General features: G+C 40.8%; 2 protein-coding genes across 4 annotated transcripts in view; both read left to right on the forward strand.

Annotated features, from left to right (window-relative positions):
• The window catches only part of LOC148326081 (uncharacterized), a 47,015-nt gene extending 44,127 nt beyond the window's left edge, over positions 1–2,888 (forward strand). Inside the window, exon 50 of the mRNA XM_088310259.1 lies at positions 2,541–2,888. The gene's annotated coding sequence lies outside the window, so the exon portion shown is untranslated. The remainder of the gene's footprint in view (positions 1–2,540) is intronic.
• An 874-nt stretch (positions 2,889–3,762) lies between these two features.
• Positions 3,763–16,058, forward strand: part of gpc5c (glypican 5c) — a 99,566-nt gene continuing 87,270 nt past the window's right edge. For 2 of the 3 annotated variants that reach the window (XM_088310256.1, XM_088310257.1), the window contains exons 1-2: positions 5,815–6,216; positions 15,033–15,194. In XM_088310256.1, coding sequence (XP_088166382.1) covers positions 6,036–6,216; positions 15,033–15,194 — 343 coding nt within the window. In that variant the 5' untranslated portion in view covers positions 5,815–6,035. Of the gene's footprint in view, positions 3,994–5,814; positions 6,217–15,032; positions 15,195–16,058 lie in introns of those variants that run through there. The other variant, XM_088310258.1, reaches the window with a different exon arrangement.

Here is a 16,058-nt window from a genome sequence, read left to right on the forward strand (position 1 = left end):
TTTTACGTAAGAATAAGCACACGGTAAGCCCCCCCCCCAAAAAAAAACAAATATAAAAAGTACACATACTGAAATACTAATGAGCTATTTTAATGAGCGTTCATTTGTTATGTCTGCCACGATATGCCGCAAGCATAGAAAAACAACTAATAATAATTTACAATAACAATAATAATAATTAGTAATAGTGCTGCGAACACACACTCACACGTTTAACCTAATTATGCAAGATATGTTTATTCATTTTTTTTTTTTCAAGAGTCTACTAAACCGAACCGAATACCAAAATACGGACCCATCTGTGGTTATTATGAAGCGTTCCGCCTCTACTAATTTGTGTTCAAGATCAGGTCAAATTAGCCAGTGGTGCTTTATCCCTAGGATATTTTTAAAAAAAAAAAGTGTCATAGACATGTTACCTCTCAGGAACATTATAAAAGATACTGCACATCTGACATTCCTGTCACAATTGGCACTGCAGACATCAGCTCACCCAGCATCCATTTATTTTAATATGCCTGCAAGCTATACGGTTGTCGTTTCACTACCTATTAGAACGCACTGACGTTTATGTCAGTTCCCTTGTACGGACTAATGTGCCCTGGAGCGGCCGCCTTGTGTTGAGTTCACTCACGCTTAAAATGATGTTGTATTGATCAATCCGTTGCTGTTACATGCTAATGAAAAGTCCATAAAAGCCATTAAAACAATCAATTGGTCATCACTATAGATACAGCCAATAGAAAATACAGCACAGGCTCGGCTTTTTCATGTTTGATTAGGTGTGGGCTTTAAATGATTGGCATCGTGTTGTCTGAGTGTTCGACTAGACGGTGGTGGTGGATTTGTGACCCTTGACAGTGCCCGAGAGGCTTGCTTGCATTTCCCGAACAGGTGACGATGGCTGGACAGATGGCGCGACTGTGGCACTGAACATGTCAGACTCTCATGAAAGATGCAGCACGGGCTTACTTCCACCACTCACATCCCTGCCCAAAGAGAAATGGCGCATACAGTTTCCCTCTCTGACTATTAATGTGCGTCACCTTATGACCACTCCACGTTTCATATCTGCTTGTGCTCTAATATTACTTCCGGCATGCATGAGGTTGCAAGTATGCTACAGAATTTGGGAGATTGCCATTTGTTAGCATGTGAAAACATAAAAAGGAGATTTTGATTTCATCCGTTTGTTTGAGGCTTTCTTTGTCTACAGTGACTTTTTTTTTTTTTTTTAACTCACACACTCAGAAGAAAACAGGAGCTGCAGTGTTAATTATTTTCCAGTGGCAAATGATCTTCGTCCACATGGTGAGCCAGATCACCATGTCAAACATATTAAAAGTCTTGGTGAGAGCTTTTTCAAATTCAGTGGCGCCATGAGATACGAGTGACGCAACTTTAACGTTTCTCGAGAAACGAGTCCCATATGCGGGCAGGTGACTCAACACACTTCAAAACAAGCGGCAGGTTGCCAGATTTATTGAGGGGAAAAAAGTGGCTTCAATCTGTTTATTGCCACTGTTAGCTGAAGCTTACCCTCAAGCTAATTACGCGTCTAGTTAAAACAATTACAGAGTCACTACATTAATCCTAACATGCTGTGGATGGATATATGAGCACAAATGGTGCAGCGATACTTGTGAACAGACAATACAACTTTATTTCTATAGCTAACAATACTCAGAGTCGTATGTACTTTATCCTACGCAAAGAACAATACAAATTACTGCTGTACTTAGAACTAAAATGAGTAGCTGACTCTATCCATCCCGTACAGTATATCAGCATGTCTGCCTCATACTGCCACCAGGTGGCCAAAGGTCACGCACAAGGATGAGTAGCACCTTGTGAAATGAAGAAGGAAGTGTGACATCAATGTTTAATTATTATTGGATTATTTTCATTCTATTTAATTATTACATTGCTGTTTGTTTTTCTAAATTGCAATATTATACAGTGACTTTTTCTCTTATCAAAAAGCTTTTTTCCCCCTTAATAGGCCAGATTACCATTTCCATTCATTTCATTGGTAATGATCATTTGAGATATGAATGTTTTGAGTTCTGAGTGCAGACAAGGAATGGATTAAACTCGTATCTGACTAACTCCACACATACTGTATTAGTCGAAAACGACAGTTGACTCATGCTTTGATGACCACAACCTTTGAGTGATGCCCCCAGGTCAAAGTTCACTAGAATCACAGTCAAAAATCGATTTGCACTTCACATAAAACATCAGATGAACGCTTTGCCACATCCATAATCGTTTGTCAATACCGCACTCCCTCATGTGATGACACAACATAGCCTCATACAGTCGACTCAGTAATGCCGCTTATTAATCACCACACCTTCACCAGTGCTTTCTCGATCTGATTATTTACAACCGCACATCTGAGGTCTGTGGTTGAGAGCCATTTCAGTTACAAGCAAGTGTTTTCCATGAATACTTTATCCTCCATCTGCACAGCGAGGGTTAATGTTAAAGTTAATCACGCTTCCTGACACTAAATCAGCACCACTTCCTCCCTCCAGAGACATCAAGACGAGGCATGCCACGGACCAAGTCCCCTCCGCACTTCCGCTGAAACACAGAGGTGAAAATGGGAGACTGGAAAGCGTAATCTCTCAAACAGTCGGTGGAAGGGTTCAATCTTGAAGGTTTAACCCTATGTAAGCCTCTTAAATCCTCAGTTTAGAAGGCCAGAACTGATGGGCTAAAGTCAGGTCACATAGTATGAGAAGACATGAGACGCATTATAAGACAACTGAGCAGGGACGGCTCCAGGAATTATTTCTCTACTGGAGCTAAAGAAGGGTTTGACCGATACATGCGGGGCTGAGATAATAATAATTTGTTAATAAAGAAAAATATGAGCTCTTTCTGCCTGCCTACTGCTGTTCATGTGAAAAAATAACATTGATATAATTGTACAGGAAGGGCGTCTGGGTAAGTGAGAAAAAAAACACGGTGGTCGCCACCTGCTGGCCATTAGCAATTAATACAACACATTACATGTAAACTGATCACAGCAATGAAAATGTAAAAAAAATGTCCAATATTAATTTAAAAAAATTATTGTTGACAATAAATAAATAGATGATGTAATGAGGTGAAAATGCATTGAACACTGGCTAAACTCCATTTTAGGACAAACTGTTAATCCCTGTCGACTTCCTAATATATAAAGTCTTAATGCCCCTGTTCACATTTTTTGTTCAAGTTTTTGTGATGCCAAAAATCATGTTTTTGCACTGTTGGCATTTTTTTTCTTGCTTTTTAACGTTGTACGTTTAATTATGTGAAGCACTGAGTTACCTGCGTTGCTTTGCCTTGTCTTGCCTACCTACCAACCTAATTATCTACCTGCCACCTCATTGTCTTTTTAATATATATTTTATTCTCCGTCTTTCTTACCACGTGACTGTAGTGCCCGAGTCAGCTTGAGTTGCGTTCAAATCCTGCACCAGAAAAACTAAATTTTGTGATACGTTAAATGGCAGTAGGGAAAATCAATGACGACAAAATCAACAAAGAATTAGCTAAATACATGACATGGAGTGTTTGTGAACCCACATAAAACCAATCACATTGTCATGAACACAATTCGGAACCAGTCTAGTCTGCAACAATACATAGCTAGGAAGTGTGTGGTCCAATGTGCCCCCCAGTAGCACTGGTGAAAAATTGTGACCAGGCCTCCATTAGTTATTTGTTGCGAATGTGTGACGTGTTGAGTGATTGGAAAAAATGCGGAAGTGTGTCCCGACAGTTAAGAATGCTGCACGACGCGATGTAGCAAACTTTTCTCCTCCTCTGGGCGGCCACTGTTCATACAGGACGCTATAAAATACTTGTTTTTATTATTATCCCCTTCAGCTGTCAAAGTCACGAAGATCGTGGAGCCAGTAACCATCTTAACTGGACCGCTAAATGAATTCGCCCCACAACCCTGATTCAGAGATGAGGACCATGACAAAAAAAGAGGTAATGTCTGCTTCTCGGGAAAATTCTGAATTTGTCCTGTGTAAGTTTTTCACCTGTGAAATATAAACGGCTTTAAATGTTTTCACCAGTAGATGGCAGCAAACTCAATACATTCTCTGCCTGCTGAGAGGAGCTCGAACCCCTCATTGCGATTTAGGACCCGTGTCTGTCTGACTGACTGACTGACTCGTAATATGCAGACAAATTGAAATTGTCAATTTATCTACTTTGGATGTTTTTGAGAATGCAGGGAGGTAACTAGAGTTCCTGTAGAAATCCCAATTTAAAAAACAAACAAAAATCAAAAATACCTATCATATATATATATATATATAATATATTTATATACATATATATAATATATGTATATAAATATATAAAATATAAATAAATAATCAAAAAAGAAAAACAACATAAATGCATGTTTGAATAAAAAAAATAGAAATTAATTAAAAAAAAAACTTGGGTGGGAGAATCCTCCAAGGGTCTTCGGCTCAAACGCAGGCACCCGGAAGTTATCTTTTCAAAATAAAGGCAAGATTTTGTTTTAGACTATCCCCACAAGCTGGAATGAAACGCTCGCCGTGTCATTTTTTTTTTGACCATGTGCCATACGTTTGACACCCCTGAGCTACGGTGGTACTTGTAGTTGAGAATTTTTGAGATAGAAACCATTGCTCGACCCAAAAGACCAACATTTGAGGTACGAGCTGTTCCAGGCGGGTGCCATGGAATTTCACAACATCATGTAAAATTCTTCAAATAAGACTGCTGTTTTGTGCCACTCAGAGCTGAAGACAACGAATTTTACATGTTACCACCTTGCCTAAAGTCTGCTGCTTAATGCTATCACACAATCCAAAATACCGTAAATGAGCTAACATTGCATCAATTTTGTCATTTTACAACAATTAAATCTGTGAATAGCTGAACAATAATGGTGGAGCAACACATGTCGACATCCAATATAAACCAGAGTTACTGGTGTATATTTACCCACTGGTAAAAAATAATGAATATTACTGTAGCTTACTGAGTATTTGTGACTGTGTATCTGTATTATACTGCCCCCTAGAATCAAGGCCTTACACAAGAATAAGCTGCATTATTTATTAATCTTTTTGCGCGAACTGACAAATTATTTACTTTATATGTGTTTTTATATGTGGTATGTTTTTAAATTTAAATTTAAATTGACCTGTTCATCCCCATTTTTGAAAGATTTTATAGGTTTATTAATTTTTATTATTCATCCCGCCGTTCCATTTATAGCGGCTTTTCAATTCTAGACAAATTTTTAATATTCGCGGGCCAGCCCATTCTTGGTGCACTGAAATACAATTTCTCCGTCGCCTTCAGGCCAGTCTAAAATGACAGCACGGTAATTGTGTTGTGCAGGCGTAACAAGAAATATCCCCGATGCAAAGGGTTTAACTATTTTCACCGGTAGGTGGCAGCAAACTCAACACATTGTCACCTAACTGAAACTTGATGGACATGAGCAAGTATCATTCATAACACTCACTCTGTAGTCATCACACTCGATACAAACAAACAAACAAACTCAATGAAGAATGTAATCCTACTCATACGTGATTTATGACGACGTGTTTAGGTCCAAGTAAATAAACCAATAGGCCAATAGTGTACTTGTATATCACAGAATCTAAAGTAGTTGATTAATTTGTGGAACTCGTACGTGCATGAATTAATACGCACACAAAAGGGTTGAGTGAATTTTATTAGGGGTAGCTCAAGCCAATGCGGGAGGAGGGGAAGGAGGGATGGTGGGGTCGGGGGGCGTGCGCGCACCCGGCGTGGAGAGACACAGACACGTACCCAGCAGCACTCCTCCCGTGTCACGGAGCAGACAGCACACCTCTCCCGACTAATAATGTGAACAAAACATCAGTCCGGATCAGATGTTTAAAAACTCCTCGTCGCTATTTTTTTGGACTCCACGCACGCACAAACACGCGCACGCTCTCCCTGCGGGGTTCCATCCATCCAGCAGGCTCTCCGGTCCGGTGTGACATGCGGCAATGTCCCGTGCAGGAATATGCCCACGCGTGAACTCCCGCGGAGTGTTGGGGATTTTGCTGGCTCTCTTATTGGCGGCGAGCGCGCTCCAGGTGGGCGCGTACAGCTGTCATGAGGTGAGGGCCGCCTTCCAGGTGAGGCAGGTCGGCCCACTGCATCGAGTCCCGGAAACACCTGGAACAGGTGAGACAGCACCAGACGTTTGCAGTGTGACATGAATGATCCAACAAACCTTTACTCGAAATGCTTAGTTGCTCTTTGGCCTTTTGGAAAGTAATGAAACACAAGTGACAGAAAAGTATATGGCGACATGATTTCATAGTGTTACTCTTAAGTGTTTGAACGTGCTTGGATTTATTACTGAAATGAAATTTTTTTATCTATCTATCTATCTATCTGTCTATCTATCTGTCTACATTATTGGTGAAGCAGTGTTAATAATTTGCGTGCAAAAAATACATTAATTTAATTAAAATGTATAATGTTGAGTAACATTTCTGTTTAAAAAAGTGGCATCATATAAAATTCACATGCATTTACAATTTAAATGTAAATGTTTTCATTGAACTTTTACATTAATTAGAAATGTGCATACATGTGGAAAAAGGAGAAAGCTAAACTTTCTAATAAAAAGAATGTGGTATCTTAACATTAAACACGTTTAATCATGTCATTTATGGTAACATTCAGTTTCCATTAAAATACTGTGACAATATTTTATAATTCTAACTTTACGTTATACAACCCCCCCCAATTTTTTTAAATTAAAAATGTTAGAATGAGACAAAAAAAATCGACCATTCCTCAAACTTATTTGGAAATATCAAATATAACAGAAAGCGTGATATTAGTGATCGCGGTACACTAACCTAACTTGTGTGAGTTCAGGCCTCACTCAGTGACAATGTGAATGCGGGTGCGAATGGATGTTTGTCTCTGCATGTACTAACTGACTGGTGACCATTCTGGGGTGTATTGTGACTTTCGCCCAATGTCAGCTGGGATTGGCTCCAGCACCTTACACCCCAAAACATCTTAAATCATCTTTCCGTAATAAAATGAATAGAAATGCCATTAAAACCAACCCCCCAGCCCCGAAAACAAATATTATTTTTATTGTAATAACAAATTGCACTCGATGGTATTCTTCTGTTGTAAAATCAGCGTAATAACTTAATTAAATAGAATGCCAAAAATGAAACTGTGCATCGTGTTGGTGCAATCCGGTTAGCTGTGTTGCTTTTTCTGGTTTGCCTGCTGTGGCCACCGGGGGCAGTGTAATGTCATGCGGGCACAAACAGAAGAATAAAACTTCTCTAAGTGGCTCTATAAGAGAATAAAGAATATATGCCTGAGTATTATTTAGTAATGTGTCTACATGCATTGCTCCACCATTTGTATACCTGTGAGTTTTATGTGTAACTGCTTCACCATTTGTGTTCAAATATCCATTGCTTCTAAAACTGCAACTATCAAGAACAACCTTTGGCATGTTAGTGGTGATTTGCATTTTCTTCCAGCCATTAAGCTAAGCGGCCTTTTTTTAGGCAAAGTGTAATTCTTTTTGTTTTATGTTTAGTTTGACACTAAACCTCAACCGGGAATGCCAATAAAAAGCTTGAAGCCACTTTTTAAAAACAATTCTAAGGAGTTGTTGACTATCCGCCAAACTGCTGCTTGTTGGGAAGGGAGTTGAATTGAGTTCACTAACCACCATAAAGCATTTGTATTTCAAGTTTGTGTTTGCAATATGTTTTTTCAATATTTCAGATGTTCACATTTTGAGGTTGCAGTTTAAAACATGACAGTCAATGTTTTGGACTTGCTCAGTGAAGAGTGCTGTTTGGTTTTGAGGACAGTGATATCACTAAGTCGAAGTAATTGAGCAATTTACAGAATTTGACTTTGTTGCATATTCTTATGTCCAAAAATGAGTTAAGTTCTGACAATGTATCTTAAAAAAAAAACAAAAAAAAACTCAGTTTCGTGCCTTTTTGGCAGCTCATGTTCTTTTGTCAGTTTACCGGTACGTAAGAATGTCTTTTCACATTTTGGTATGTGTTTTTCCTCCTTCACCCATAGGGAACACTTGTTTTATGAGGATAACCATCAATTCCGAACACATTTTGGAGTTGAAACACATTTGGAGACGGTTCAGGCTTTGGTTCAACTATGCTCCTTTTCTCTTGGGGTTAGCGTTGTCAGTCTTCTTTAACACATGTTCCATTGACGTGCGTCCATGGCTACCAGCTTCGCACTACTGTTGATGCTTGGCAGTTTTGCCCTTTAAATGTGCAGATGCCATACGGAAGTGAAGCTAGCGAAACATCCCACACTTTCTGGATATGACGCTCGACATTGGAGTGGAGCAATGGATAGCCGAGTGGAAAGCGCGTCCAAACCATCTGATATTTGTTTGTTAAGCTGTTTGTTGTCACTACTAGCAACAAGAGGATGATCGTTTCATTTACAAGCAGTCGTTGCCGGTTGTGCGCTCACAGACAGCAGACAGACCTTAGTCTTTGGAGAATGCCGAAAGTCGGACTTGAGCTTGACGTGACAAGATAATGCAGTGTGTGTTGCATTTGTCACACTTTTGTAGAAGCTAAATGCCAATGTGACACTTTGTCGCTGTAGCAGCTTTCCAGAATTCCACGTGTGTTTGAAATGAATCAAATGCTGGTGCGCCACGGCAGAAATTTCAAGGAAGTGGAAAAAAAAAATGCATGAATCGAGCTGTACAAATAATTAGACATGGAGAGGTCTGTGGTTTCTGGACTTTTTTTTTTTTTTTTTCATTCTCATTCAGTAGCCAAAAACAGGTTCTGCAGATCAGATCCTTAAAAAGTTGTTACAAACGTATTAAGAAAGGTTAACAGAAGATGCATATGATTTTTATTTGTGTAAATCCTCTTAAATCGAATAAAAATAAATAAACAAATAAATAATTTAATTGGCATGGACCAGTGCAAATTAATTAATTTTGTCTTTGGACAACAACATTCAGAAATTGGTCTTCTATTTAATTTTAGATTTTAGAATTCAAACATCTTGAACGTACCTTGCCTTTGTACAAATTGTTACTGTTTTCATGAGAAATCTCTCTGGTTGTCACAAAGGTCTCACATCTCTCAACCAGGGGAAATTTATTCCTCACAGGCAAATCAGAAATTATAGCTATTGTTTGTTTTGTGAATTTAATTTAAAAAGTGCTGTCCAATGTGTCCAATCTGGATGTAGCTTTAAATAACATAAAAGCTGGAATGCTGTTCTCTTGTATTATATTCATTTGTTATGTCAAAAGCAATATGTTTCCAAAATAAAGTTACAAACTTCACTGTCTCAAAACGTTTGGAGGGGTGTGTATGTGAACCACTATCCTACCAATGACCCCCTTTGACCCTCATATTGATATCTCAAAAGAAACCTCACCATATTTAATTTTTATGTTTTTAGGCTTCTAAGGTTTCTGTTATCACCTCTTGAGTCACAGCTGATCAAACACTTTTCTACTTTTTATGCATACATTTCAGGCTTCTTGTTTTGCTTTTTATTTACACTCGCCTTTAGAGTAGGTTGTTTTGGGTCAGGCGCGATCATGTCTTCAAAGTGCTTACCAGCGGTGGGGATGTTTGAGTGGGAGATTTTTTTGCGTGTGTTTGTGTGTGTGTGTGTTTGTGTATACAGAGTTGTGCTACACCGCGCCGCTTTTACAGATCAAATGCCAACAAAAGCAACGCTCGAAATTTGAAGTGGCAAAACCTCAGCTCCTTTCACAGTGTGATGTTTGTGTCAGGATACAGTGCCGCGTTTCATTCATGTGCAATGAACAGATTTTTCATGATGTGTGCCAGGAGGAGTGCGGCAACGGTGAACATCACACACTGCTAACTGGAAATGGTCATGTAAAAAAAAAAAAAAAAAGACATTTGCACTGGATGGTGAGCATTTTGCGTTGTTTGTTCATCAAATGTTTAAATCCTTACATTACCCAAAAAGTAGCAGAGTGACATTTCGTATTCACATCCCTCTTAACTCCCTGGGGAAGTGTCAAGTGAGAGTCTGTGAAGACAATAAAAATGTTTTCACTTTCGAGGGCAGCGCTAGACACACTACAGTTCATTCTTTAGTGAAGCAGATCTGTGCATGTTGCGCATGCAGAGAAGCAGAGCTAGAGCCTGAAAGAGTACATTTTCAAGTCAAGTCTCAAAATAGTGCAACTTTTCCAGAGGACCGAGGCCGGACCAGTACCAAGATCGCGGCCGCAAAAATTAAAAGTTTTCATAATAAAAGCAACTTAATAATCATACATACATTTTCATGTTCAACAGTCTTTGCAAAAATGTATTTCGTGAAAAAGATTTCCTTCAACTGACTCGCCAGTAGTTTGACGAACATGTCTGTTATTCGGCTCCAAATCAAGAAATGTTTGCTTTTCAAATTCGTTTCCTGATCACACTCAGGCTCAGTAGGGCCCCAAGACGATCGCTGACGTGAATTGCTTACGCTGGGATTTTGACGAGTAATACCGTGTGCTACTTCTATGCCGTGATACGTAGCCAAACACCACATCGTGAGATTAGGTCATAAAGCCTCCTGGAAGGCAGACGCTCAGCAGTGCTGTTCCAATGGCGATGCTGGAGCTGGCTTCTTGGGTAGCATCCACAGACACCATCAACTTATTTTATAGCTCATTTAAAACACCCTCTTAGAGCGTGACTTATCTGATTATGTCAAATCATGTATTTTGATCCTTTCGCTGACTGTCGTTTGCAAATTTACAGTCGTTACGGGGTGAAGGCAAATATGCTGCGCATCCTAAATGCAAAGCAATCCGGTCATCTGGTCATAGCAAGGGAATGGGAACTGTGTTGTCACATGTCGCCACATCCTTAACCAGTTAGACCATCAAAAGTTTTGGCAAGCACTCTAAAGCTCAACATGGCCTTTGATTGGCTGTAGTTTCTGTATTTGGATTCCACTTTGAACTTGCCGTTTCTTGCTGAGAGAGCAAACACATGGAGGACACATCCTACTCCACGTAGACAAAAATTGTTGCGCATCTGTGTTTTCCCAAGTTCCTTCTTCAGTCAAATACAACATTCCCAGCAGAGCATGCCCGTAATGGGAACCTTTAAAAAGATACGCAAAGTTCAAGATGTCGTAGACAACTTTGCAATCGCCTCAGAGGTTCTTTGTCTGTCGCGCGAGCCTTACCAGGGTTGCGCCAGCCCGAAGCTGATTACCGTGTCTGAGTCTCTCTCTTTGACATCGCTTATTGGATTTCAGTCGATGGCAATCATGATTGCGTTAACATGGCTAAATCTACAGTTGTCTGCCCCCGAGAGCTTCAGTAAAAGCTATGTCTTCAAGAACTGGCATTTGCTTGCAAAGAGTTCCGCTGCATGGTCTCAACACGTCCCATCTAATGCCGCTTAATCGCGTCTGTATCTATCAGCCCATCGGCATCCTGCTTTGCCCTCTTAGCGCTCTCTGTCTGACCCCTCGTCTTCGCCGCGGCTTTGGACCATGTGCCAGACCCTGACACGTCTCGGATAGCAAAACACCGCAGCTTTTAACGTTGTCCAAAAATGCAGGTATGCTGCAAAGACTCCTTTGAGGTGTGTTTGCATTAGGCCCCGTCCACCCCCCAAGCCCCGCCCATCTGCAAAAGCACGCGTATCCTGTATGCTTACTGGATCAGACAAGTTAAAAGGGAAGCAGTTTCCTGAGGTTGAAGAACCCTTAATTGCTTGTTTTCTTACAATGTTTTTCTTGCTCTCATGTAAAATATCAAAATAACAGTGTCAGGAAACCTTAACCCTCTCCTTGATCTGTGTGTAACCATTTTTAAAGAGATGTGGCCTGCGTGTCATTTTTTTTTAATTGCTTGAAAAAAACTGCCCTCTCAGCAGTATTCACCTCAGCTCGTGTGACACGACGTATTGCATATGGCATGTGAGCAAGCGTTGCAATTATAGTTGTGACTTGTGCACCGAAGGGCACTGAACTGCCGCTGAAGGGATTGTTTCTAACAAGCCGAGACCCCTGAGCCGTTGCTTTAATATGGTAAATTACTCCAGAGGTATTTGTCACCTGAGGATGATTAAGAAAATTACGATTCAGAGTTGAGTCGTAAGGGTTAAGTGTGTGAACGGTTTAGCCAGGCAGAATAAATTCGGTGGCCACAAATTACCAAAAAAAACTAAACCCTGCAGACTACTCTTCCGTCTGTCTAGGATTTGACCACCCCCCCTTTTTTCAAAATTCAGTGACTAGATTTTAAATGGCTTATTAGGAAAAGCTAAACAGCCCCTTGTTTTGAAATAAAATAATTTTAATTGTGTTATTTTAATTTTAACCCGCGTTAGAGCTCTTCGTAAATCATAGAAGGCATAATATTGTTTATTTTACCAAGCCCGCATACAGAATACGACTCTGCCGAGATGATTTGTTTAAATAGCGTCAATGTAATCACCTCCGGGAACTCCAGTAAAGTCATTAATTTCCGTCAAAAGTGCCATTTTGGGAACAATCGACCCCTTAAGCCGCTTGACCTCGCTTGAGCAGTTGTGCAAAGAAGAATTATCAGATCAGATCCGTTTGCCGACGTGTAAAATCACACTTTTGCCAAAATAAGTCATCCATATGGCACACATTGACGTGAAAGGATTTCACCAGCTAGCTCAAGACAACCCGCTCAATTTTGAGATGTAGCAGAAATCCAAGCCGATGGTCAGTTGATTGCTGAGGCCTTTAATCAGATGCTATAACCCTGCCAAACTGCCAAATAAATTACCGCTGATCTGCTTCTTGAATTTGACTAACTGAAATGCTTCTGAACTCCTGCCAAAGCTGCGCAGTAGTCATCCGACTTAACTTTGGCGAGTGCTGTGACTCTCAAAACGTATTGCTAGACTTTCAACCAGGAGTGTTTAAAGAATATTTTTTGCCCCCCCCCACTCTCTGACCAAAGGCCCTGAAATTCTTTTTGCTATGTAAAACGTTCCATAGATTCTCAAGACTCAGCGGTTACTAAACTACTGCAAACGCATGTGGTGCGGCCGCCAAAAAGTGAGCAGGTATATTTGTAACACAGTCAGACGGTTCGGACCGCTGTGGTGGCTTTAAAAGCCAAACGTCTTTCAGCATGTCATTTTCTCCATCCAGCTACTCGCAAGGGGACAGCGAGGTCGGCCTGGATTACACCGAGAGTCCCCTGCATATTCATTTCATATCAGAGCGATAACACGCTAACACCAAGGAAAATGAGAACGAGATTCCGCAAGATGAGCTCACGACGGGCATGTCGTTAACGAAGCAGTAAATTATATGTATTCATTGCGGTTTGGGAACTGGTTCACAGTCAGTCAGGCGTTGGTGACGGCGTCATCTACTTTGGAGATATCACATCAACGTATTGATTGTAAAGAAAACAACTGCAGTGCAACCCATAGTCAATATGTTTTCCTTCTGCTTCCTACACATGGAGGCAAAATATAGTTTTACAATGTGTGCCGGGCAACCGTATCAACATTAAGAACGGGATGAGCTAATGAGTTGGAAGGGGCAGAAGATCCAGTTATGGCTCTGAGATGGGACCAAATGGAGTCCCGGCAAGTAATTAAGAGACACCCAGGCCTCGCGAGGATATGCCAGGCAAATGGGAGAGAGGCGGCAGAAAGGGGGGAAAAAAGGGATTGAGAATGCAACCCTATTGTGTTTCATGGAGGGATTTGGCCGCTGAGGCACTGGTCTTGCGGTCTGTCCTAAGGCCATACTTTAGGCTCTAGTTACAACACCTGCCTTGCGGCCCTTCCCCCCCTTTTAGCGTGAGTTATCATATCAGGCTACTGCATGACGGGGCTCTCCAAGTGCGTTTGGACAAGGAAACAAGTGGGAAAAGACTGTTTTGGATAGACCCGGCGCATTGTGAGCGGTTTCGATGATGTCATGGCTGTGTTTATAATGGTGTGAAGCAGGTGACGCTGGCAGGACAGGGTGGCCTCGTTTTGAACTGATGTAATAGTCTGATTGAGCTGTTTATTGGATCATCGTTAGGTCATTGCCTTCATGTGGTTGTTGGGGATTATGCTATAACGGGCGACGTCTGGCTCATTGAAAAGATGATTACGATTTTGTGCCCCTCATGACTGTTTGTTCTTGTAGAACAGTGGTGGGCAGAGGGGCTGGACCAGGAGCGGCTGGATGGTGTGTTTTGGTAACCTCACCTCATCGGAGAAAAAAAATACATTTAATTTCAAATGAAAGTGACCAGAAGCATTACAACAAAATATGTCTTTGACACACCGCAGTATTTAGAAAATAAAACATTAACAAGGTTTATTCATTTAATTATTTTCAAGTTTGGCGGGCTGGATTAAAACATTTAACGGGCCGCATGTGGCCCCCCGGCCGTAGTTTGCCCAGACCTCTAGTAGAAGGACATTAACCAGACGTTTTGTCAAACGTCAATAGTGATTGTACTCAACAACAACAGTACATTAATATACGCTGAAGATATTTATATATGTGGCCGAGAAAGTATTTATAGCAGGAAACGTAGTTGAATACTTGGTCTACTTTCTCACCCTCCCATGGTGCCTCTTGTGTCTCCCAGCAGAGTTATGGCCTGTTTATCTGTGTGCATATTCAAGCCACTATACAAACACGCACATACTCAGGCGCCACACTGGACAATCATATGAAAGACAAAAATCTCAAATGCCCCTGAAGCAACAGGGCTGTATAGGATTCAGATTATTATTAGTTGTGGCAAGTATCAGCTGATTTTTTTTTTCACACCTATTGCATTATGACATCAGCTCTGGCATCATCGTTGCCAATGGAACGGTTGCAGAGTTTTAGATCCAATCCACGTAGCAGATTTTTGGAGCTGCAGTTAATTTTTTGTTTGTAGTATGTAACACACAAACCTGGAAAACTGCAGAACCAATTGACCATCACTTTATGTGTCCTCGTTTGCCTTTCTCCCCCAGATGTGGATCTCTTGGTCTGCAAGCACCAGGGTCCATCTTGCTGCACCCGCAAGATGGAGGAAAGCTACCAGTTGGCGGTGAAGCGAGAAACCCTCCACAACATTTACTTGTACAGTTATGAGCTGAAGCACCTGATTGCTCGCCACTCGGATGCCTTCCAGGGTAAGTACAAAGACTACAAAACAGTCTTGGGATGGGTTTGGTTGTCCTTGGTGGTTTTAAGTGGACTTGGTTTTCTCCAGAACATTCTGTTCTTGCTTCTGGTGCTTGATTGATATTCTACTCAAATGCGCTGGCTTCTTCGTTGAAAGTCTTTCAATCTCTGCACATGACCTGTGTTTTTTTTTTTTTTCCCTTTTGCTGGCGTGTTACTTAAAATGGTTTAGAGGAAGGGAAAGCTTTCAATTTGAGATGACCTGAAAAGATTATACCATCCTACATATATGCTATGTGGCGTGATACTTCAGCTTGGTCACTTTGCATGTCCAAAGTCCTCACAAACAAGATTCGTTTGCAGATTTGAAACCTCCAAGGCCCAGTTGACCACAGCGCTATAGCAATGTTGTCTAAATTTGAACATTTCATCACTAAAAGCAGCGCAAGCCCGCATTGTTGGCGATACATGGTGTATTTTTACGTTATGTATGTTATACTTATAGTATTATCGGAAGCTTAGAATTACTCTCGTGAAAACAATAGGCTGCTTCGACATCGGCTGTGTTGTACCCCACAATGAATGAGCGGACGCCACTGATGTTGCTCGCATATATGGGGAAAAAAAGGAATGGCATTTGTTGAAACTGACATTGCTGTCATGGAAATGAATACATTTCACTTTGTTGGTGCGGTCAAACATTTTCTCTAGGAGGTCACACGATTCTGGAATTGGGCCTCTCCTCAGTTCCACTGCACTAATACAAGCAGAAATGTCTAAATGTGTTTCTGGTATTTGCCCATTTCATCATAATTAAGCTCTTTCACGTCTTACCTCATTTCTGCGCCGTCTGGCTGAATGAAGATGGAGTG

Source organism: Idiotropiscis lumnitzeri, chromosome 12, assembly GCF_059441095.1.
Source record: "Idiotropiscis lumnitzeri isolate Australia: NSW breed Sydney's pygmy pipehorse chromosome 12, RoL_Ilum_1.0, whole genome shotgun sequence".
Taxonomy (NCBI): domain Eukaryota; kingdom Metazoa; phylum Chordata; class Actinopteri; order Syngnathiformes; family Syngnathidae; genus Idiotropiscis; species Idiotropiscis lumnitzeri.